Raw genomic sequence first — 22,954 nt, 5'->3', positions numbered from 1 at the left:
CTTCCTCATTTAAAATTCTCAGTTAGTAGTAAAGGTCTTCAGAGAGAAGTTATTGTTCAGGGTGGACCAAATACCATTTTTCACTGTAGCCCATTCAATTTATAAAAGAAATTACAGTGTACTGTTTAATCAACATGAAATAATTTATACAAAACATTGAACATCTTCTTGCAATGTAGCTGTCTTCTTTTACTAATCAGATCTACTTAATTTATTTTAAACTTTCCCAAGAAGATTTCCTTTCTCCTTCCATCCTTGCTCCTGGTTTCATTCCCTCAACTTTCAAGACAATTTATAGATACTGTTTAGCATGTGAACTGGAGGAACTGGAAAAAAGGACTTGAACATATGAAATACACTCTTATCATCCTACAATTAGTCATGGAAATGGAGCCTCAAATAATGTCACTATTCTAATGAGTGACTTACCCAAAATTCCAACTTCATTAAAAAGGAGATACATGAAAAAAAAAGGAGATACATGTAACATAAAAGTTTTCTGATATGAATGCTGCAAAACTAGTCGATTATTTGCTCTAGTAATAGTCTGGCTTAGCTTCAAGTATTTGAGGAGAGTGCTGCTGAGGCGCCCTCCCAAAGGACAACATGCCACATTGTTTCGATTGCCCAGCCATATTTCTTGATGTTAAGATTAACTTCTTGGCAAAACTCATTGGAAAGGATGTACATTTTCACAAAACAGGTAAAGACATTTCTGCATGGTGACCCTCTTGTTGCATGTTGAGTGTATTCAAACACCAAGGGAATCAAAACGGATTACAATAAACTCTTGCTTATCACAATTGCTTAGAATCTGGAGCAATCTAGAATAAAATCTCACACATTTAGATTAATGAAAAAAAGAACCATAAAAGCAAATAAATGGGCAAAAATAGGTGAAATATTTTAAAGGAAATCTAATTTTGTTACTATAATGATATAGAGAAAATTTGATTCTCATAACAGTAAACACTTCTGGGACAGAAGAGATTGATTTTTGTTGGCTTAAAACCTTATTAAGCCTCTTGGTTTGTGTGTGCGAGTGGTGAGAGAAAACTCCCCAGAGGGTATGCTCAAATTATGAAAGAATATAGTCAATAAGTCACTAGGGTGAGGGTCAGCATATTCTTGGCTTTAGGGATTTGTTTTCATAATGGAGGTTGTGATGTTAGGGGCAAAGAATACAGGCGACCTAGCAACGCCACAGGAAAAACGTCAGAGGAAGAGTCCAGCCACCTAACGAAGGCATTTTACTACACCTGGCTGCAGGTGTGGGGTCAGCATTCTATCCCTAGAGAGAAAGTGTGGGTTCCAGTTAAGTGCCTATATTGGAAACAAGAATACCTGCATCCCAAAGTCAGCTGTGCTGCGTCTTAACCCTGTGACCTTAGACTGATCGCACTTATCCTTCTGTAAGAACCTCGGCATTCCCATCTGTAAAAAGGGGATAGTAATACCTCAAAATATTACTCTGAGCATTAAAAAGTTTATCTACAACAAGCTTCATGGGCTTGTTACCTGGGCAGTCACAAGGCCCCATGCTTAGAAGGCCCCATGCTTGGTTTAATGCACTGTGGTCATTACCTGAAATTCCTAGTCATTTTTAAACAAGGGGTGCAGGATTTTCATTTTGATTTGGGCCCCACAAATTCTATAACTTTGGCCCATCATCAGTGTCAGCTGTTATCTTTATTGCCCTTCTCCTACCATGAAATTTTGGGAGAATTCTCAGGACTCAGACATGATAGTGAAGCTGATGCTTGGGGAGGTGGGGAGAAGAAGGAATGGGGAGTTGAGAGAGGAGTCAGCCTGGTGCACAAAGTCTTAGTTTCTAAAACATCCTGCCAACAGGACAGGGTGAGAACACAGGCTGCCAAAGAGGATCTAGACTGTTTTATTTGGAGCTATTCCATTTTCAAGTTTAGATAGAAACTATTCAAGCTGATATATCATGTTCAGCAAAATAAGCCAGACAGAAAATTTAAGAACCATATGATTTCACTGACATGTGGGCTATAAAACTGAAAGCAACAAGTAAACAAACAAGAAAAACAAACAAAAACTCATAGACACAGACAACAACATGGTGGTTACCAGAGGGAAGGGGGTAAAGGGGTAGTAAAGGGTAAAGGGGGTCAAATATATGGTGCAGAAGATAATTGAACTTTAATTAGTGTGCATACAATGTAATATACATATGATGAATTATAGAATTATACACTTGAAACTTATATAATCTTATTAACCAATGTCACCCCAATAAATTTTAAGAAGAAACTACCAGGAAAAAGTCCAAACATTGTTAATATCACGAGAATGGTTTGCATGACATTGATGTAACCTGGCAGCCAAGGAGAGTGCACTGGAATGCTCATGTGTGAACAATGATGACCTCACTGTACTATTCAGTGAGGTGGTAGATGCTATTGAGTGAGCAAGTACACTGCATGACCATTGCATTCAAAATGACTAAGTGAGCAGAGCAACAAACCTGCATTAAGTTTTGCATGAAGCCGGAACATTCCTCCATGGAAACTATTCAGATGATTCAGGAGACCATAGCTACGGGCAGCTGGTCATTGGCAGCTTCCTCACCACAATGCACCTGCTCATGTGTCATGTCTCATGCAATTTTTTGGCAAAACATCAAATCAGCCAGGTGACTCAGCCTCCCTAGACCCCAGATTTGCTACCCTATGACTTCTGACTTTTCCCAAAACCAAAATCACCTTTGAAAGGGAAGAGATTTCAGACTGTCTATGAGATTCAGGAAGATACCATGGCAGCTGGTAGTGATTGGGAGAACTGTGTGAAGTCCCAAGGTGCCTAGTTTGAAGGGGACTGAGGTGTCATTGTCCTGTGTACAATGTGCCTTGTATCTTGGAGCTTCAATAAATGTCTCTATTTTCCATAGTAGATGGCTGGATTCTTTCTGGACAGACCTCGTATAGGCTGAAAAACATACATTGATAGAGAGGACTTTAAGAATCAAATTTAGTCACTAGCTGACAATACATGTGATAAATGCATCAACTATTTACATGCAAAGAAGTACTTAAAGAGTGTAAGAGGTCATCTGAAGCGCCTTTACCTCTTTAAGCATTTTGAATCAGAGGCCCACCCCCATCATTCTCAGGGCCCAAGACAAGAGTACAGTGGAGGCTCGAGAGCTTTGTGTCTAAATAGATACAAGTTATTCATCAAACCAACAAATTTTTAATAAATTATTTTCTATTCTACTACCATCTCAATTTCACCTTCAAATAACCTGAAAGGCCAACTTGAACTTTAAAATTTCTTTAATTTCTCAAAGTTGCTCATGTATATGTTTGGATATCCCCGCTCTCACATCTACGCTCCAACTACACCTTATTCTTTTAACCAGAAAAACCTCAGCCACCATGGGGCCTGGTGACAAATGCCCCAGTGGGGTGGGTCACTCTCCAAGGGACAAACCTAAGGAAGACAGACACCAGTACAGGCCTGGAAAGCTGGATCAGGGCTGTTTGGACAAGGAATTCTAGGGCCTTGATACCCAGTACAAGGTCTACAAAGTAAGCTAAGGGCTAAAGGTGGTCACTGCTTTTTTGCCCACATACTCCCCCCTTGGTGGGGAGGAAAATTGCTGGAAAGGGGTTCAAGTAGGGTCTCCCTAAGCATGGGTTAAATATCACCGCTAAAATCTTAGTTACCCTTTGAGTCTGTGCTCTCAAGAGCCAACTCAAATAAAATTGCAGTATATATTCCTCTCACCACCCAGTCACAGTCTGAATTATTACGGCCTTCTGTACAGAGAAATCCAAATCAAACTCATACTCCCAGTGCCCTTCTCTAATGCAGTCCCAGTCCCAACTGCCCCGGCCAACAATCTCCAACCTTCCCCCAACCTTGCCCACCAACTGTTTCCCTCAGACTCCCCCAGATAATTCAGATGAGCTGGGCACTTACTCCCCATGATAAAATCTTGGCATCTTGTCTGGGAAAAAAATGAGTGAGTTCATATTGTTGTGCTACTAAGATAAAAATATTGGAAACATATCTATTATAAATATAAAGGTCACCATATGAGAGAGAGAGAGAGAGAGAGAGAGATGCCATCGTAGCAAATGGAGCCCATGAGTATTCTAAATATAGCCTTCATCAGGACTTGTACTGAGAGTCCAGGGACCTTTTGGAAAATTATTTTTCTCATGTTGCCCTTTATACCTGACAAATATTGATTTGAGTTGTGTTTTGAATAACAATGAAATTAACGCCTCAGTTAGAAGTCAAGTCTTTAAAAGTTAAACTAGTTAACCCCTTAGAATGTTGCAAGCACACTGAATTTACAATTCTGAGGTGGGGGCCTACTTTTTTAGTAGCTTGTAAGTCTGGGGCAAACTCCCCAACCTCTCTTTCTCTTTCCCACATTGTAAAGAATCACAGAAACTTGGAAATAAGAGGTTTGGACACTTCTTAGGTAATCAAGACCAACCCCCAAATTTCACACTTTGGAAAGCTGAAACCCTGCGGCTGTCACACACCATACTCACAGTCATACAGATCACTGCAGAGGTTTGGTGCAAACCCTGTGAGCGGTGTGGGTGGGGTCACCTCTGGGGCCCTTCTTGAATATCAAGTCATTTTGCACAATCATAGTTCTCACTAACCAAATTTTTCCCTTACCAAAAAAAAATGTTCTGTGGGAAAAAAATCATCTTTTCCATTAATTGGAAAGTTAACAGAATAATAATTAGAATAATAATAAGAAAAATACTGAGAGACAACCAAAGAGGGAGTATGGAGAATTGGGTTCCAAGCTTTGTTCTGGAAAACTTCATGTGGGCCGGTTCTCCTACAAGGACATGAGTCCAGGGAGTGGGACTGACAGGGGACTCTGTCTCATAAAAGCACTTAGGCTTTCTGGTGTGTGGTACTGAGAATCGGAAACTTGGATCTGCCTAGCAGGTGCCCAGACCCACAGCTAATGACAGCCTCTGTGTCATCCAGTTATAATTATGACAAAGAGCATGTGATTGGGGTATTGGGTCACTGAATTAAAAAATTTTTTAAAGACCACCTAGGCACAGGTGGAGGGAAGTTTCTGTGGAGGGAAGTTTCCAGACAAGGTACCATGGGCTCATTTGGTACTCCAAACATGTCTGGCAAATACATATCCAAAACTGGGTAGTTCCCTGGGCAGGGTTCTCTGGCAAACCAGTGATACTGTGGAAAACTAGTCAGAACTGCAGTGAGGAGGGAGGGTTCCTTAAACACTAAACAGTGCCGAAATGTAAGGATCACTGATACTCTCTCTACACCAGTCCCTGGTGGACATTACTAACCATCACAATATCCCATTCTCCTCCCACTCTGGCCAATGGAAGACTGCACATCTCAGGCCCTTGCATTTGAGGGCCAAAGAACCATGAGACTAGCTTCTGGCCAATGAGTTGACTAAGGTAGCAAAGAGCCTCAGCCTCTCTTCCCCTGCTGACCACCTATAAGGCCATGTGGCATCACCAAAAGATGGTGTAGCCTATATCATCCTGCACCCCTGATGACTGTGTGGGTGCAGCATCTACTTACCATGTTGGATATGAAGTATGAGTAAGAGAGAATAAGTCTGCAGTTAAGTCACTTAGATGCGAAGGTTATTTCTTACTGCAGCAAAACCCAGCCTATCCCAACAAATACACTGAGTTTTAATTAAGTTCTGGGTGCATCAAACTCAGACCTAAAGCCAACAAAAAAGGCTGCAGACAGCCTTCGATAGATAGAGCCACCTTTCAGAATTAACAAGATTTCTGGTTCTTTCCTAAGTGGGAAGGAGAAAGTACCATGAATTTAAGGATTATGGAAACTTAATTCAAAGAGAGCTGAATGTACAAAACACTTGAGACTCTGCCAATTAATTTGGGACTGAAGGAACAAACCATGACCAATCGACCCAGAGCGTGCAAGACCACTGCCTTGAATCTTCGTGAGAAATATCATTGCAGATCAATAATCCGTGCAGCCCAGTAATTTGTCTCAGACAATGACATAAAATCGTGCCCCCACTTTTCTGCCCTAAACTGCATATTGTTGTAACTAATTTCCTACAATTTTGTTTCCTGTCACTTTTTACCCTCAAACAACCTTATAATTATGATAATTAAGAGCATTAGAGCAGACAGAAGTTTGTAAGGGGAAATTAGATCTGTTCAGGGTATTGCCCTACCCATTTAAAGTAATTATCTTGAAATTCAAATGCTACAACCAGAATTCAGGGCAGCCTACTCACAGCCAAGTCGTTGTCCATTGTGTTACCCATTACTAATAATTGTCACTACAGAAACAAACAAGCTGCCTCACCAGGCAAAACAGGACAAAAAGGACAGGCTCTTTAATCCAAGTCCACACGTACCTTAGAACAGTTTCACTGCTATCCTTGACTTTGGAGACTCTCCTTGAAATGCTCTATCCCCTTGTCCCAGTAACAGCACTGGTTCATGGTTTTCCTCCCACCCCTTCTTGGTATGCTTAGTGGACCCAGACTCCTCTATTATCTCCTTAATTGTTGACATTCCTTGAGGGTCCACTATCAGCCCACCACTTTTCTTGTTATACATGCTGTCCTTGAACGATCGTACCTACCCTCAGCTACCAAACATGGTCAATGATACCCAAATCCCCTTCTCTGAGCTCCCAACTCATAGACCGTTTGCACTCTCCATCTGGATATTCCACAGACACTGCTGCATTTGCTAATTAAGCTTGTCACATCCTCCTGGACTCCTTCCTCATTGGTATTCTCTATTTTGTTCAGATAATGCAATGGTTGAATGGTATAACCCCAAATATATGTCCATCTAGAACATCAGAAGGTAACATTATTTGGAATAAGGTCTTGACAGAAGTAGTTAAATTAAAGACCTCAAGATGACATCATCCTGATTTCCCAGATAACCCCCATCCTCTCCCCAACACTGACAAGCAACCTCAATTCCACCTGTAACTATCATTCCCCTTTTCCATGTAGCCTGACATGTGTACAGGTTTCGGGGATTAGGACATGGGCATCTTGGGGGAAAATAGTATTATTTTGCCCACCACATGTGATCTGGAGAAGGCAATAATGGCAGGTTGGAGGGGGAAATCAGGCAGAGCCAGGGAAGAGGGGCTATTGGTAGCAAATCTTCAAATACCAAGGGGGAGTTTAAGAATCTAGAAAAGTATTCCAAAGACAAAGCAGGGAGGCAGGCTGGGAGACCTGGATTAACAGGTGCACTGTCGTAGCAAAAATGAAAGCCCAGCGACAAAACAGAGGTCTCATCAGTGAGACTGGGTACGAGTGGGAACTTGGCCTGAAGAACAATGTAAAAGGACATTTCCAGTGACTGGGGCAGGATCAGAGCAGGACTGCCAACAAAGATGACAAAATGTGTTGGCCCTCAAGGCCCCCAACTTTGTAGCAAGGCAGATCACATCCTAAAGTTGGAAGATGAGAGTTTTTTAGGAAGCAGCCAAGGCATTCTGGTTATAAGCCCCATATCCAAAAAGGCAGAATACAGTTGGAGTGTGAAACCCAACCAGCAAGACGACAAGAGGAGTGCAATTCAGGACACAGACTGAGCCAGATGAGAAGAACCAGCCAGTACCCAAGGGGTGCAGGGAGGAGCCGTGAACAGATGGGAGCCGTTCAGCTGCCTGCTGCAGCTTTGCTGAGTGAGCCTGTTACCGAACAACAAGAGGTCCGAGGGAGGGGCAATACAATATTTGGCCCACCTAGGGATGCCCAAAACTGCTATACAACAGGGGCCCCTCCCAAAAACAAAATACTAAAATCTACTGGGCCCTTCTGTCCGCCGCCAATTGGAAAGACATCTCTTAATGCCAGAGATTTGTGAAAAGGAAACAAAATGTTTATTTAATGTTATTCAGGCCTAATGCCACCACTAAAATATCAAAGTCCTTTAGGGTATACACCTACACCCACACAGCGCTCCCTTCTCCCACTGTCCCAACTTCGGGTACCGTAAATCAGGAAAAGAGCACACGTCTGTGTTGCAGGCCGCTGGCACCGTCAGCTATGTCACCGTGCAGGCAGGATCTCGAGTTAATCCAAAGTACTGTGGTACCCTCTCATGGTCCACTGGCAAGAGTTCTTTGTACCCAGTTCCAGTCAAAGTCTCTCTTGCTTTTCAGGCTCCGTGGCCAAAGGGGGCACCCCAAAGCTGCGTGGGCCTCTTCTACCAAAGCTGCAGGAGTCCGCACTCCACCAAAAGCATGTGGCTTTCTTCTTCACCTGGCTGCAGGGATCTCCATTCTGGAAAAGCTGCCTGGTTTTCCCTTTCACCTGGGCAGTTATCCCCTCATGTCCTGGAGCCCATCTTTTCCAAGCTCTCACCTAGGCGCTCTCACTCTGGAGCGGAGCCCCTCATTACCTCCTGAGTCCAAGCCCTTCTCACTCAGGAGTCCAGACCTTAGTTACATCCTCCTGAGTCCCAGTCTTTCTCACTCAGGAGAGCAGCCCTTAGTTACATTCTGAGTCCAAGCTCTTCTCACTCAGGAGAGCAGCCCCTAGTTCCCATCTTGAGTCCCTGCCACAACCTTCTCCCTCGCTCCAAACCTGGCCACAGCTATTTAACATATCTATGAAACCAGTTAAAGGTTATAGATATGTTAAATAATCATTCCAGAGGTTAGCTGCAAAACTGTTGCTATGCAAAACAGCTCTCAATGGCCTGGCTCCATTCATCCCTTCCCCCCGGGGGGGGGGGGGCGGTGAGGACATCTTATATGTCTCTCCAATATTTCTATACACTTTGAATTCTGGACACCTTTCTAAATCTTTTTTTTGGGGGGCCCCCTGGCTGCACCCTGTATCAAGCCTGCAGGCTGCTAGCCAAATCAGAGGGGTTCCAGAAAATAGAGGGAAACTGCAGAGGGCATGTTGGGAGCAGCTTGCAGAGAAGAACATGGACAGGGACCACAGTGTCCAATGGGGATCTAATTGCATTTCTGCTGTGTACACAGTGAGATGGATGTTCTCCACTATCTCCTCAAGAAAACCTGCAGCCAAATATGCCTTTCTAGTTAATGCATGCTCAAACCAATCTGTAAGGAGGGAACCCCAAGAAACATCAAGTCCTGCTTCAGGGTGGGCTTAAGCAAGAACTCAATCACCCCACAAGTCCCATGTCTTTGAGAAAGCCAATAGTAAGGAAAACATCGGTCTTGGCATCATCAGAAGTCTCACCTGCAGAAGTGAGATCAGCCTGGGACCAGAAAAGGAGCTCTTCCCAGGTTGAGTCTTTGTTCTTAGATTCTATTTGATTTCCTAGGAGACCCAAGGCATTGCTTTGTTTAAGATGCTGAAAGCCCAGCAAGCCTGTGTTGTAATTACTTTTAGCCATCAGCAGAAAAGCACCTTTGTCTTGTTTCTCAAAAGTCAAAGACAATCAATACACCCTACACTTTTCGACCTCCCCTGGCTGATCAAGTCAACTGGCAAGAAACTCACCACCCTGGGGATGGTGGAAATCCTCCGGACTACAAAAAGAGCAAATCCCATGCTGCCTCCCCTGCCTTCCTCTGAGAAGTTATGAAAGGTGAACCCAAGGGCACTGCCCAAGCCTGGCATCAATGTTCCAGGTTAACCTGGAAGCGCAGGAGGTAGGACCCAGACGGACCCACACACACCTTTCTGAGTTAATGCTTTTTTCCTAGCCTGGGGCCCCACTATTAAAAGTGAATATATTAATTGGATCACAGCCAGACCTTTTAACCAAGAGTTTCCTATTTGCACTTTAATAAACTCCTGCCGCGGTGACTAGTTAATGAAAACTAGAGCATTAAGACCCCTCTCTAACACCCCCTGCCAGCCTCCCAGGGCTGGTTATTGACGGCCAATTTTACCCGTCAGTCAAGACTTTCATTTCAGAAAGCACATGGTTTGCCACACAAGAATTACTACTGCAAAATGATTTTAAGTCTGCTTAAAAGTTATGGCCCTCATGAAGTCCAAAATGGAATACTATTTTCATATGACTGCTTCCAGAGGGAAGTCACAGCGTCCAGGAATACCCATCAACTACAATAGTGGCCCAGCACGGAGTGATTGGAAGTGAAGCAGGTCATTGAGTGGCTTTCAGGAATTTGTGAAGAAACTCTTTCTGTCATTTTTGGGCAATCGCCAAGTTTCTTTTTTTCTAATGGTAGATGAGGGAGCAGAAGCAGGTCACACCTGGGCATTAATTTGGAGAAATCGAACACAGTCTTTAGTCTCGACTCAGTTGCCAGCCATCCTAGTTGGAGGGAAAAACATCAAGGTCAGGAATAACCAGGAGCCCACAGTGTTCCCAGGCAAGTCCTCAAGGCTCAGGGCTGTTTGCTGGGAAATACACCCCTGTGGGACCCCTACCCACCTGATATTGCCTGGGCAGTATCGTCTTCATCTCCAGCCCTTACTCCCCAACAAGGATAAAGCAAGATGGACACACCTCCTACAGTGTGCTTGGGATCGCAGTAAATTTAGGCCGACAGACTCAGCCCGCAGGAATCTGTGCTAAAAGTTTTCAGGTGACTGACTATGGTAAGGCTGACGCAGCTTAATAGGGCTGATAAATTACTGCCTTCCACCTTGACCAAAAGACCTTCACCTGACTGCATGCTCTGGCTCAGGCCTCCCTAGCTAGCTTTATTTTTAGTAAACACCGATCTTGTAGCTGTCCTCCCACAAACCTCCTCTCCTTCCACCCACCCCTGCCCTCTGCTCCCCTTTTCTAGAAGCCCATCCCTCATCATTCACATGGTCAAGGTCAAACTGTCTCAGCTTCGCCCACCACGGGTCTCAGGGTTCCCAGGACTGAGGCCTGGGAGCTGTGTTTCACAGGCTCTTCATCAGGAGACAGACCTCAAGGCTCCAAATCAACTACCCTCCTGCAAGCAGGCCCCTCACTGTCCACATCCGAGTGTCCCCAGCTACACGATGTGGCCCATGAGGGCAAGGGTCAAAACCAACTTAAGGAGTCAAGAGTGAGAAGAGTATTTTTAATCACTTAGAATGGAAAGCAGCAGAAATCATTGCAGGATCCCTGGCAAACACCTTTTCTTCAAGCTTTTACCCCCACCAGTGTGGGTGGATACAACAGCCACCCACACACTTGCAGGATCACATTGTAAAATACAGACCTTTGGGCTGGTTGCTGTTACAAAGAATTGAAATACAATGATCTAACCCAATAGTCTCCTATAACTTTTCATCTCATGCTCCACTCTTTTTAAGAATTATTAAAAATGGAGTTCTCAATATACGGAGTATATGTACAAATATATAACTACACTTATATATTTATTAACTATATACATGTACTACCACACTGTATATGACATACCTTATAAGCATACCCAGAAATAGTAATATAAGGTTTCTGGGAAAAATAAACAAGGGTTATTTCTCATGCTTTCTGCCTGTGTCCATTTCGATAGCCCCGGGTGAAAAGAACCTGCCCCCTTGGGCAGACGTGAGGGGGCCTCACCACGCCCTCACCTCTCAGAATTCCTCTTGTTCTCCACTGTCACCAAATCCAGCACTTAGAAGACACTGTTCCTGCCTACACCTCCCTCGAAACCTGGTGAGGAAAGTGACCAGGTGCTACAGAGGTGTGACACAGGATGAAAGAGCTGGCATCAGAGGAGACAGCCAAGGAAGACCAGCAAGGCAACCATGAGTGGGCTGGCGGGAAGGCAGCGCAGGGAACGCCAGGCTTCAAGGAGGCAGAATGACTCTCTTCCACAGGTGGCAAACACAAGGCCCAGAGGGCCAAATCCAGCCCTCCACCTTGTTTTATCCGGCCTGGCACCTTGTTTCTACCCTGCGGCAGTGCCCAGCTCCTTGCCCCTAGTTAAGGAGTAGTTGCATTTATACAGACCTAAAACTGCATTTGGCCCTTTCAAGGCAGCCATGAGGCTGATGCGGCCCCAGTCAAAATGAGTTTGACACCCCTGTAGACAATAGAAGATAACCTTAGTGGATCTTCCCACCCTTCACCATCACCTGGCATTTCTTTTAAACTCCCTGAATCCTCCTCCCGGAATCTGACTCAAAAAACCTGGGGCTGGGAGGACCCATCTTTTACACAACATCCCCAACCCCTTCCTTCTGCACCCCTGCAACAGGAGGGCAACAGAGCAGGGAGAGCCTTCCGTGGAGCTGCAGCACCAGTTACAAGTGGATTTCAAACTCTATGCTCTTCAGTGCACGGAATAGCATAAGTACAGGAGCCAGCAAGTCAGTCATGCAAAAAAAAAAAACCTTTTTACACTGATACAGTTCAGCCTTTCACTGCTTACACTCCAGTGGGAAAAGGCTTCATAACCCAGAAGGCACTCAGCAGGATACCCTGTGTAGAAAATGTTTGTTAATTGTTTCTCCGTCTACCAAACATGCCTCCTTTTTCCTCCTTTTGGGAAAACTCTCACACCTTCTGGGGTTCTCACACTGGCTCCAGGGTGGAGGATGGGATCCAAGTCTATGGTAATCTTCAGCCTATTACAGCCCTCAAGTGGCAGCAATGCTGTGGGTGGGAATCTGCACAGAACATCAGAGCTAGGGTGAACAAGGTCACTCCAACTGGAATGGCTCATGGGGGAGGGCCATCTGTTTCCTTCCCCATCCCCTGCCCCATCCTGGGATGAGGGGAGACTCAGTCTGGGAAGCTTCCCACCCCCCGGGGTGGGGGAGGGGCCTTTCTGGGACAGAAGTCACAACAGGAGGGAAAGTGGAGAGAGCAGCCAGGCCAGTGTAACAATGTGGGACTCGGGGAGCTCAGTCCACTTTTTCTGTTATACAAACAAAGAGCCTCCAATTTAGGCAGTTAGCGTAGCACATTTTGTTACTTGCAACTACAAGGTTCCAACCCACAACCTCTTCTACACCCTAGACTCACTGTAAGGTAATTGCAGGCTCCTAATGTAAGAGCGTACAGCCGACAGGGGGGCGCCAAATAGGGATTTGGAATGGGGTCCAGGATTCAGGGTATCTAGGAAATATTAGAAAGACATACAAGATGTCCTCACCCCTTCACCCGCCCCCAACAGGAGTGAGTTGGGAGAAGGGACAAATGGAGCAGGGCCATTGAGAGCTGTTTTGTACAGCCACAGCTTTGCACAGCCACAGCTTTACAGCTAACCTCTGGCATGGTCATTTAAAATATCTGTAACCTTTAACTGGTTGCATAGAAATGTTAAATAGCTGTGGCCATGCTTTGAGCCAGGAAGTTGGAAAGGGACTTCTCCCCCCTCCCCCTGACCAAGATGTAACTGGGGGCAGGTCCCCCAGGTGACAGCACCTGCATGAGAGCTTGGAGAAGACTCCACAACATGGGGCCACACCTGCCCAGACTCACCACGGCAGCCCAGTAAAGCTGGAAGGATACAGGAATGCTGGCAGGTGTAACGGATTGTGGGAAGAGTGGGAAATGGGGCTGTAGGGGAAGACTGACACAGGGATTTAAACCCAGACTGCAGCCATTGAGGAGAGAGCCATGTGCTTTTGGCCAGAGTGGGGACCTCCACAGGTTGGGTGGAGAGAATCACCGCACAGCTTTAGCAGAGAACCACCACTCGGCTTTGGCAGAGTAGTGACCCCCGGCCTTCCTGCAGCTTTGGTGGAGAGAAGAGGACCACACGGCTTTGGGGTGCTCCCTTTGGCCGTGTGGCCTGGGAAGCAGGAGAGACTTTGCCCGGAAGAAGGGTGAAAGAACTCTTTGCCAGTAAGCCGTGAGAGGGTGCCACATAGTTTTGGACTAATTAGAGATCCTGCCTGGATGGCAATACAGCTGATGGTGCCAGTGGCCTGAAACATGGACGTGTGTTTTTTTTCCAGAGTTATGGTACCCTGAATTAGGGCAGGGCGAGAAGGAAGTACTGTGGGCATCTGTGGGTATCAGAAAGGACTTTGATATTTTAATGGGGACATTGGGTCACTACTTTAAGCCTGTATAGCTTTAAATAAACCTTTCCTTTCCTTTTCACAAATCTCTGGCATTGAGAGACATCTTTCCTAAGGTGGCGGACAAACAAACCTGTGTGTGTGCGTGTGTGCGTGTGTGTGTGTGTGTGTGTGTGTGTGTGGTAACAGTTTTTGGTGTCCCTGGGTGGGCCAATAATTGCCCCCCTTGGTCCCTTGTTGGGTAACTCTAACATCTATGTGCAGGGTAGGCACCTGGACAACTTTTGTTGACTAAGTGGACAGACAGCTCTTTTCCAGAGCAGAAAGATACAAGTTATAAGAGAAAGTTTTATTTTTCCAAAGAACACCTGTGGACAGATCTTATACACCCTACACGACCCTAGGTCCAAATAAAGCCTCTTTCTTAAACACCAAAAGTAAGAATTATAAAACGTAAATGACCAACATGTATTTGCGCTATAACACAATATGCATGGTACACTGTGGTTACAAGATGGTCCCCTGCTCCTTAATCATCTGGTTATAGAATTTTCTAAGATTCTCTTCCAAAACCCAACTGTGACATTAAGACTATGGGATCATGATGATTGAGTTAAGGTCAGTTAAACACGCATCCATTCAACAGAAGTCAGTAACAGGGGCAGCGCCTCGACGGGCCACGCCCCACATCAGGCCCTCGGTCCACCAGACGTGAGAGGCCTGACAAGCCATGAAGATCCATGACCAGTGAAAGGAGTAGAAGAGTGAAGTTCAGTCCTCACCTAACATCGCTGAAAGGTTCTTGGAAACTGTGACTTTAAGCAAAGCTACATACAATGTAACCAGTTTTACCATACATTACTTAATATAAACAAAAGGTAAGTTCCTATGGCATGTTTCCGTGGTCACAAACATACCACCAAAACTTCTAAATAAAGACCCCAAATATTTCTAATATTAAACACTGAAATAAATGTGAGCTATGCATATATTTAAGTAAGATTTTTAAAGAAATATTGATAAAAAGAAGAAAGAAGATGCTTTTCCAACCTGCTGATTCCAGTTCAGAGGCGCAGGCGGCCAGAGCTCAGGGTGCGCCCCACCCTGCACAGGACGCCTCCCACAGCAGGGCCACCCACAGCCCACACTCGGTCCTTCTGGGACGACGGAGACGTGCCAGGTCACCCATGTGCGCATCTTTGGGATGCGGGGCTCCTGGAGAAACCCCCGCAGACTTGAAGGTCTTCTTCCTTCTTCAAGGAAGAACTTGAAAACTCCACACGGACAGTGGCCCTGGCCAGGAATCCTTTTTTTTTCTTATCAATTTTATAATGAAATTGCATGGAACGGAACAAAACAATGGTATTTGAGGCCCTGCTGTATACCAAACTGTTCCAGGTGTTTTGTAGAAAGGAATTCTGCCCTGTCTGTGAAAATTAGCCTTCAAGTCCTCTCACATTCTTCCTGATCTATATTTCAATTGCTATTAAAAATGCTTCTACTTCTTGTTTTGTAAGTTTTATAAAACTAAGGAAAACTATGACAAAAAAGATTAAAAGTCAGAAACTCCTGGTCTTATCTAGGGACAAATTTTAAATTGGGATTCTTTGGCTGCAATGGACAGAAACCAAATTAGAAAAGTCTGGAGGACTGAAACACCACGCCCAAAGAACCTCTGCACCCGACGTTCATAGCAGCACAATTTACAACAGCCAAGTGCTGGAGGAAACCTAAGCACCCATCAGTAAATGAGTGAATCAAAAAACTATGGTACATTTACATGATGGAATACTATGCAGCAGCAGAAAGAAGGAACTCCTACCCTTTGCAACAGCATGGATGGAACTGGAAAGTATTACATTAAGTGAAATAAACCAGGCAATGAGGGGAAAATACTGTATGATCTCACCTTTAAGTGGAGCCTAATCAACAAAACAAACAAGCAAGCAAAATATAACCAGAGACATTGAAATGAAGAACAAATTGACAGTAACCAGAGGGGAGGTAGGAGGGGATAATGAGGGGAAAAGAGAGGAGTGGTTTTCAGGAACATCTATAAAGGACACGTGGACAAAACCAAAGGGGGGTAGGATCAAGGGTGGGAAGTAGGGGTGGCTGGGGTGGGCAGGGTGGTGGGGGGAAGATGGAGATAACTGTACTTGAACAATAACAAAAAAGGGGGGGAGTAAAAATAAGTCTGGATGGAAGGGAGAGGCTCATAGGCTCACACAGCACATCGTCCTTGCCAAAGGTGGGGAGAGATGGAACCAGGAACTCAAACGATTGAGGACTCGCTTTCTCTCTTATTCTCCACAGTGGACTTTACTCTCTCAGAGGAGCTGGGCTGTGAGGTCGGAAGCAGAGCTGCCAGCTACTTTGGACTTACATCTTTACAGTTTTGTGGCAAGAAATGTTAAGACTCCATTTTCAGTCCAAATCTCCTAGGGAAGAACTCTGGCCAGCTTTGGTTAAATATTGGATGACCAAACACCCCAGTTAGCCTAGGACTGAGAAAGTTCCCTGGGATGTGGGACTTTCCATTTTGAAGCTGGAAAAGTCTGAGCAAACCAGAACAGGTGTAACCCCAGTTCAATGCCACTCCCCACCAATTACTGGAGCTAATGAGGTGAGTTACTAAAACTCATTTAACTCAAGCACCTACACTTCAATGGATCACAGTTGCAGAGAGTTGGGACCCACACTGGACTTGATGGAGAGCTGACATGAAAGAAGTGACTTCCATCAAGAAGGGATAGCTTAAAGTCAGTGAAAGACAAATACATGATCTCACTTATAAGAGGAATCTAATGAACAAAATTAAGTAACAAGCAAAATGTGGAGCAGACTAAGAAACATGGAAGACACTGACAGCTGTCAGAGGGGAGGGGAGAGTTGGGGACTGGTTAGAAGAAGATGAAGGGATTAGACAAAGAACATATATGCATGACCATGGACTTGGAGAACGGTGGGGATTGCCTGAGGGAATATGGGGGGCTTGGCACTAGGTGGAGAGGATCAAAGGGGGGAAAACTGGGACAACTGTAATAACATAAACAATAAAATATTTTTTAAAGGCATGGCTTAGAAATGAACACCACAATGTTACTCTAAGTTCAGCAGCTGCCCCAATCTGTTTCTATTACAGATATCTAATAATTTGGTTAAGTGACCCTGAAACCATTCTAGTCAAATAGACCTACCTTGGCATTTTAATTCTCTAAACCCACTAAAATGAGTCTTATTCCATTATTGCTTCAGTGTAACAAATGCTACCCTAGTGAACTGAAATAGTTAATACTCAGCTTAAACCACATCCAGATTCAAGAAATCTAATTCATTTCTTAGAAACTATCCCGGTAAGTACTACATTAATCAATTGTCATGTCTTCCAAACTACTATACTGTGTCAAAACATTTCCTACAGTTTGATGTTAAGCAGTCTGAAGCATTTATGACAATGTAATGTGTGCATGCTGTCAAATTGCATATTTCACCTTCTAGCAATTTTCTTTTCTTGAGAACTTGGTTTCCCCTCCATATGCTTTAGAATTGCTTGAATTCTTTAGCTCATTCTTTCAGGAAATGGAATTAATTTTTAAAAGCAATAATGATGTAATTTCAAGGATGTCTCATTTATAACCAGAGTTCCCAAAACATAAGTTACCCTCTTCTTGTGGTAGTCTGATTTTCTTTACAAAGTCACACAATCTAGAAGGTTGATTTATATTAAATCTCCCAAGAAGACAGGTTTGTTGAACTTAGATGCAAAGTCAACAGCTGCAAACACACATGGACATTTCTAGGTTGCCTTCCATTGCCTGTGCTTCTAAGGAAATAGATTCAGTAGCATGAGTACAAAATAGTATAGTATAAAGAAATATCCTGGGTTACGAAGGCACAACTCTTCCACCCCCCAGACTTTCTGCTCACTATCCTTGTCTCAGTTGCACAAAATACTTGCATTTTCCAGCTTGGAGGTGGTCACTTTGGGACTATGTATGGTTTCAAGGGACATCCTGAGCTCTCTAGCATGATGCAGATCTCCTTTATTCTTAATTCAGCTAATTCAAGTTTGATATTTCTCCAAAAATATTTAGCAGAAAAAATAAGAACAAATAATGCAGTAGAAAATACAAAAGAATAGACATAGATATGTTTGCAGAGCAAAGATGCTTTGTTCTGAGGTTACTGGAATACGACAGGTCATACTCCCTCCCGGGCAAAAGCAGGGCCTTCTTGTCCTCAGCCCTAGATAACTTGGAAGTGAAGAAACTCCTCAGACCCTAGGAAGAACCCCAGGTCCCTCGTGTTCCCTGACCCCATCTTATCAGGCTCTGAGTATCTTTGCAAAAATTGCACATCAGCAAGTTTAGTAGAAGCTGGAAGAGAGATTTGGGGAAAGTACATTTTGAAGCATGGACAGGAAGGTTTAGAAGACGTGTAACATCCTACAAAGGAAGGAAAAGGGAGAGATAGGTGATGCTCAGCAGAAAGGAAAGTAGAACAATGATATCTTGTCTTTCCCTTCCTCTCTCTCTCAAATCGATAAATATATCTTTGGGTGAGGCTTTAAAAAATGAAGTTCAAATTATCAATATAAGCTCATGAATTTTTAAAATAAAATATATTAAATCTAAGATTCACTTTTTTGTTACATTTTAACATCTCTAAAATCAGAATTGATCTTGTAATTAATGGCAATTCATATGTAAATTAGTTGTGGTTTATTTTTTCAGTGAAGCATAAAATGATGCATCACACAATGAACGATTACCTTAGTTTTAATAAAATGTAAAACACTCTTTCTAGTGTTGAGCTCTGGCATGCCTAGAAGACCCCAATGTCCAAACCATGACAATCTGAGCAACAAAAAAGGATACTGAACACAGTGGACTGAAACATAATGAATCAGTAAAAACAGATCAGTCCATAACAATACCACAAAAGAGAAACATTCCTTGCTTCACAATCTGCTGTAACTTACTTTGAAAATTTGTCATTAAAATGAAAGAAGTCAGCCTTTATCAAGCCTTCCCAGTAAAAATAGTATTTCAGAGAAGTCACTCATCTGGTTGATGAAGGAAAGCTTTGCTTTATAGGAGAGTGTCAGATGATATGAGAAGAAATAAAAGAATTGGAGAGTCAGCATTTGCAAGTCCCTGTGAAACTGCTGGCCCAAGGTAGGATGTTCAAATGATGTTAAACCACTGAGTATATAGTTGATGGAAATTAGCTAGTCATATAATGCCCAAGTAGCACCACACAGACTGCCTGCTAATGTCAGAGACAAACATTAGTAATTTTGCCATGGAGGAATCAAGTGGTTATATCATGACCTAGTAGCCAAACTCACTGATGGTGTTATGAGATATTATGTGTCTGAATGCAATGTGAGGTATTTAACATCACCCATGATAATTTCTAATTTCAAATATCTGTTAATTCTATAGAATAAACTTCTATTTAATAGGAAATTGAGGTGGGGGGAGAATCAAGTTAAATGACACCTTGAGAGACAAATCTGACAAATCCAAAAAGTAGACATCTTACGGGAAAGCTGGCCTGGTCAGCTCAAAATGTCTAGACCGTGAAAACAAACACAGGACTGTGCCTGAGGCTCAGGGGTTCAATAGCCAGGTTTGGTGGGTGGTCCTGAGTTGGGGTCAGACTTGAGCAAACCAACTATACTGGCCATTTGAGAGACAATCAGAGAAACTGGAAAAGGGAAAGTCCCTAACAGGGACTGTGTAGAAGATAAAATACAAATAAATGTATGGCCGTGGAAAGGTGGCGATCACTAACTGATAAAAGCACCTTACTACCAGCAGGAGTGATCATGATCTCATTTTGGCTTTAAAATGTGTCTGTAGGTATAGCATATGTCACACACACGTGGGCATGTGCACACACACAGAAATGGAACAATAAACCCTAAGGCACTGAATAAAGGGGATCATCTCTGAATGATAGGAATAACATGTTTTTATTTTCTTATATGTATTTTCTAACTTCCTAGGGTGTTTATTTACTGCATTTGTAATAAAATAAAAATTATACTTTAAATTAGAAAACAAAATCCATGCAAGGCTTTTATTTTGGCTGATATCAAAGACTAGACTACGTACCCTGGCCAACTCTCCCACGGCACAACTAAAAATGCTGGATAAACATAAAAACATCTTTTAAACATATTAATGAAATCACATAAAAAAGTAAAGCCTTCTCTAAAGGCCAAAAAAAGGGGGGGGAAAGAAAAAGAAAGAGCCAGAGAATTAACTTTAATGTGCGTGTTAAAATGTCAAAAGTACACACTAAAGGAATTAAAAACGAATGTAAACTAGTAGTGTTACCGAACAAGAGGAGGAGGTCCGAGGGAGGGGCAGACAATATTTGGCCCACTTAGGGATGCCCAAAACTGCTATACAACAGGGGCCCCTCCCGAAAACAAAATACTAAAATCTACTGGGCCCTTCTGTCCGCCGCCAATTGGAAACACATCTCTTAATGCCAGAGATTTGTGAAAAGGAAACAAAATGTTTATTTAATGCTATTCAGGCCTAACGCCACCACTAAAATATCAAAGTCCTTTAGGGTATACACCTACACCCACACAGCGCTCCCTTCCCTCTGTCCCAACTCCGGGTACCGTAAATCAGGAAAAGAGCACACGTCTGTGTTGCAGGCCGCCGGCACCGTCAGCTGTGTCGCTGTGCAGGATCTCGAGTTAATCCAAAGTACTGTGGTACCCTCTCATGGTCCACTGGCAAGAGTCCTTTGTATCCAGTTCCAGTCAAAGTCTCTGTTGCTTTTCAGGCCCCGCGGCCAAAGGGGGCACCCCAAAGCCGCGTGGGCCTCTTCTACCAAAGCTGCAGGAGTCCGCACTCCACCAAAAGCATGTGGCTTTCTTCTTCACCTGGCTGCAGGGATCTCCATTCTGGCCAAGCTGCGTGGTTTTTCCCTTTCACCTAGGAAAGAGGGGGGTCCACACTCCGCCAAAACCACGTGGCTCCCTCTTTCACCCCACCAACAGGGGGTCCTCACTCTGCTGAAACCGCGTGGCTCTCCTCATCTGGCCAAGCGGGGACCCTTCATGTCTTGGAGCCAGTCTTTTCCAAGCTCCCACACAGCAGCACCCTCCCTCAGGGGCGCAGCCCTCATTACCTCCTGAGCTCCCTTCTCACTCAGGTGTGCAGCTCCTTAGTTACATTCTGAGTTTCTGCTAGTTCCTTCTCCCTCAGGAGAACAGCTCATAGATCCCATCTTGAGTCCCAGCTACTCACTTCTCCCTTCTGCCTGGCTCCAAACTTGGCCACTGCTATTTAACATATCTATGAAACCAGTTAAAGGTTATAGATATGTTAAATAACCATTCCTCCGGAGGTTAGCTCCAAAACTGTTGCTATGCAAAATAGCTCTCAATGGCCTGGCTCCATTCTTTCTTCCCCCCTGTGGGGGGGGGGGGGGGGGGGGGTGAGGACATCTTATATGTCTCTCCAATATTCCTATACACTTTGAATTCTGGACACTTTTCTAAATCTTTTTGGGGGGCCCCTCTGTCTGCACCCTGTATCAATTCCCTCCTTTCAGATATACACGTTCTTTATAATCATATAAAGGAAAATGGACGCAGATCTCATCTTCTTGTAACTGCTTCGAGCTGAAAATGGACGCTGTCCTATGTACTCCGAGGTCAGGGGTGCCCTGAAAGGGGAGGGGAGTGCAGCACAGAGGGAGTCCTTCCTGCAAGGGGAAAGACTTTACAGGGTCCTGGTCAGTTGGCTGTCACCTGGACGTCGCAGGCTTGGTGTCCAAAGGCTGGCATTACTGGACTGTTGGCATTCTGGTCAGGTCATATTCTGGAGGTGACAGATTAGGCAAGAAATTGGAAGCACAATTAAATCATAACCATTAATTGACAAAGGCAGACACTCCAGTAAAGAATGGCTTATCCAGTGGAAGGTGTACAAGGCATGCTACACCTATCTAAAAACTCTTGCGCTCTACTATACTTCACTCAGGCTGAGGGGAATACATTAAGATTTCCCTCCTTTCAGATTTCTGCGCCCTTTCTGCCCAAGCCATCGAGACAGAAAAGGGAAAATCAGTTTCAAGTGAGGCCACAGACCGCCCCAGCCCTTCACCAACCCAACTACTTAGTTCAGCCAAACCGTTGAGTCTCAGGGGGTGATGACAAAGATGGGCTCCTTAAGTGAGGCCTATATTGCAACCAATCACTCACAGGCATAGGCAGGTCATAGGCATACACTCTATGAAAACAGAGAACACACAGGTTAATTCACACAACAATTCCCAAACCAGTCTCTGCGCTGTGAGACTGTCTTTTGGGAAAACATTCCATTGCAAGATCCTTTGCACCGGTAAATTGTACATTTTCGGTAATATCACAAACCTGGTTTCAACTTTCAAATGAAAACAAACTTTCAAGACAATTAGCTTCGCCATTCTGATGTCCAATACTGAGCATTGTGATTTTCCTTGAATTATAATTTTTCTCCTTAAGATCACCCTCACTGTTATTACAGAGACTACTTTGGTCCCGCTTTTGATTTTGACTGTTCGTTTGCATAAACACACCAAGAGCAGCCTGGATCACTGATGATCCCTAAGTCTACTTTGCTGGAACTGACACAGGGAACCTTCGGATTGACCTCTTAGTTCGCCCCTCAGGGCACAAAAGCAGAGCCACACACCTGCCATCTGGCTTTGCCTGTACCAGTTGTTTCGCTCACGTCCTTGAGCCTCCATTGTGCCTACAGGTTCCTTTTTAGCCATCTTTCAGGAAAGCAACCTTCGTTCCTTCCCTAGAAATACTGGCACGAACCGCACAATCAACTAAAGTACCAGGCTTTTCTTGTGGGCTTTCGCTAGCTTCCTAGGTCAATCCCAGTTCCTCTGAGCTTTCTGGTAACGACCAGAACACATACATGCCTCCTTCAGGCGTGACATTCCATCCAAAGTCTTGGTTAACAAAACCACTATTAAAGACTGGTCTTACTGGTTTTATGCAAAGAAACC

The 22,954-nt window shown here is 44.1% G+C and overlaps 1 protein-coding gene across 2 annotated transcripts in view; it reads right to left on the bottom strand.

The window, feature by feature from the left end:
- Positions 1–1,771: 1,771 nt before the first annotated feature.
- Positions 1,772–22,954, bottom strand: part of ATPSCKMT (ATP synthase c subunit lysine N-methyltransferase) — a 143,795-nt gene continuing 122,612 nt past the window's right edge. The window contains exon 6 of one of the 2 annotated variants that reach the window (XM_053657273.1): positions 1,772–2,952. In XM_053657273.1, the coding sequence (XP_053513248.1) occupies positions 2,902–2,952 (51 nt within the window). In that variant the 3' untranslated portion in view covers positions 1,772–2,901. The remainder of the gene's footprint in view (positions 2,953–22,954) is intronic. The other variant, XM_053657271.1, reaches the window with a different exon arrangement.

This window comes from Artibeus jamaicensis, unplaced genomic scaffold, assembly GCF_021234435.1.
Source record: "Artibeus jamaicensis isolate MK-2021 breed Jamaican fruit bat unplaced genomic scaffold, CSHL_Jam_final scaffold_369, whole genome shotgun sequence".
Classification (NCBI taxonomy): Eukaryota; Metazoa; Chordata; class Mammalia; order Chiroptera; family Phyllostomidae; genus Artibeus; species Artibeus jamaicensis.
The sequence above is the reverse complement of the archived record's forward strand: the minus strand, read 5'-3'. Positions and strand labels throughout refer to the sequence as shown.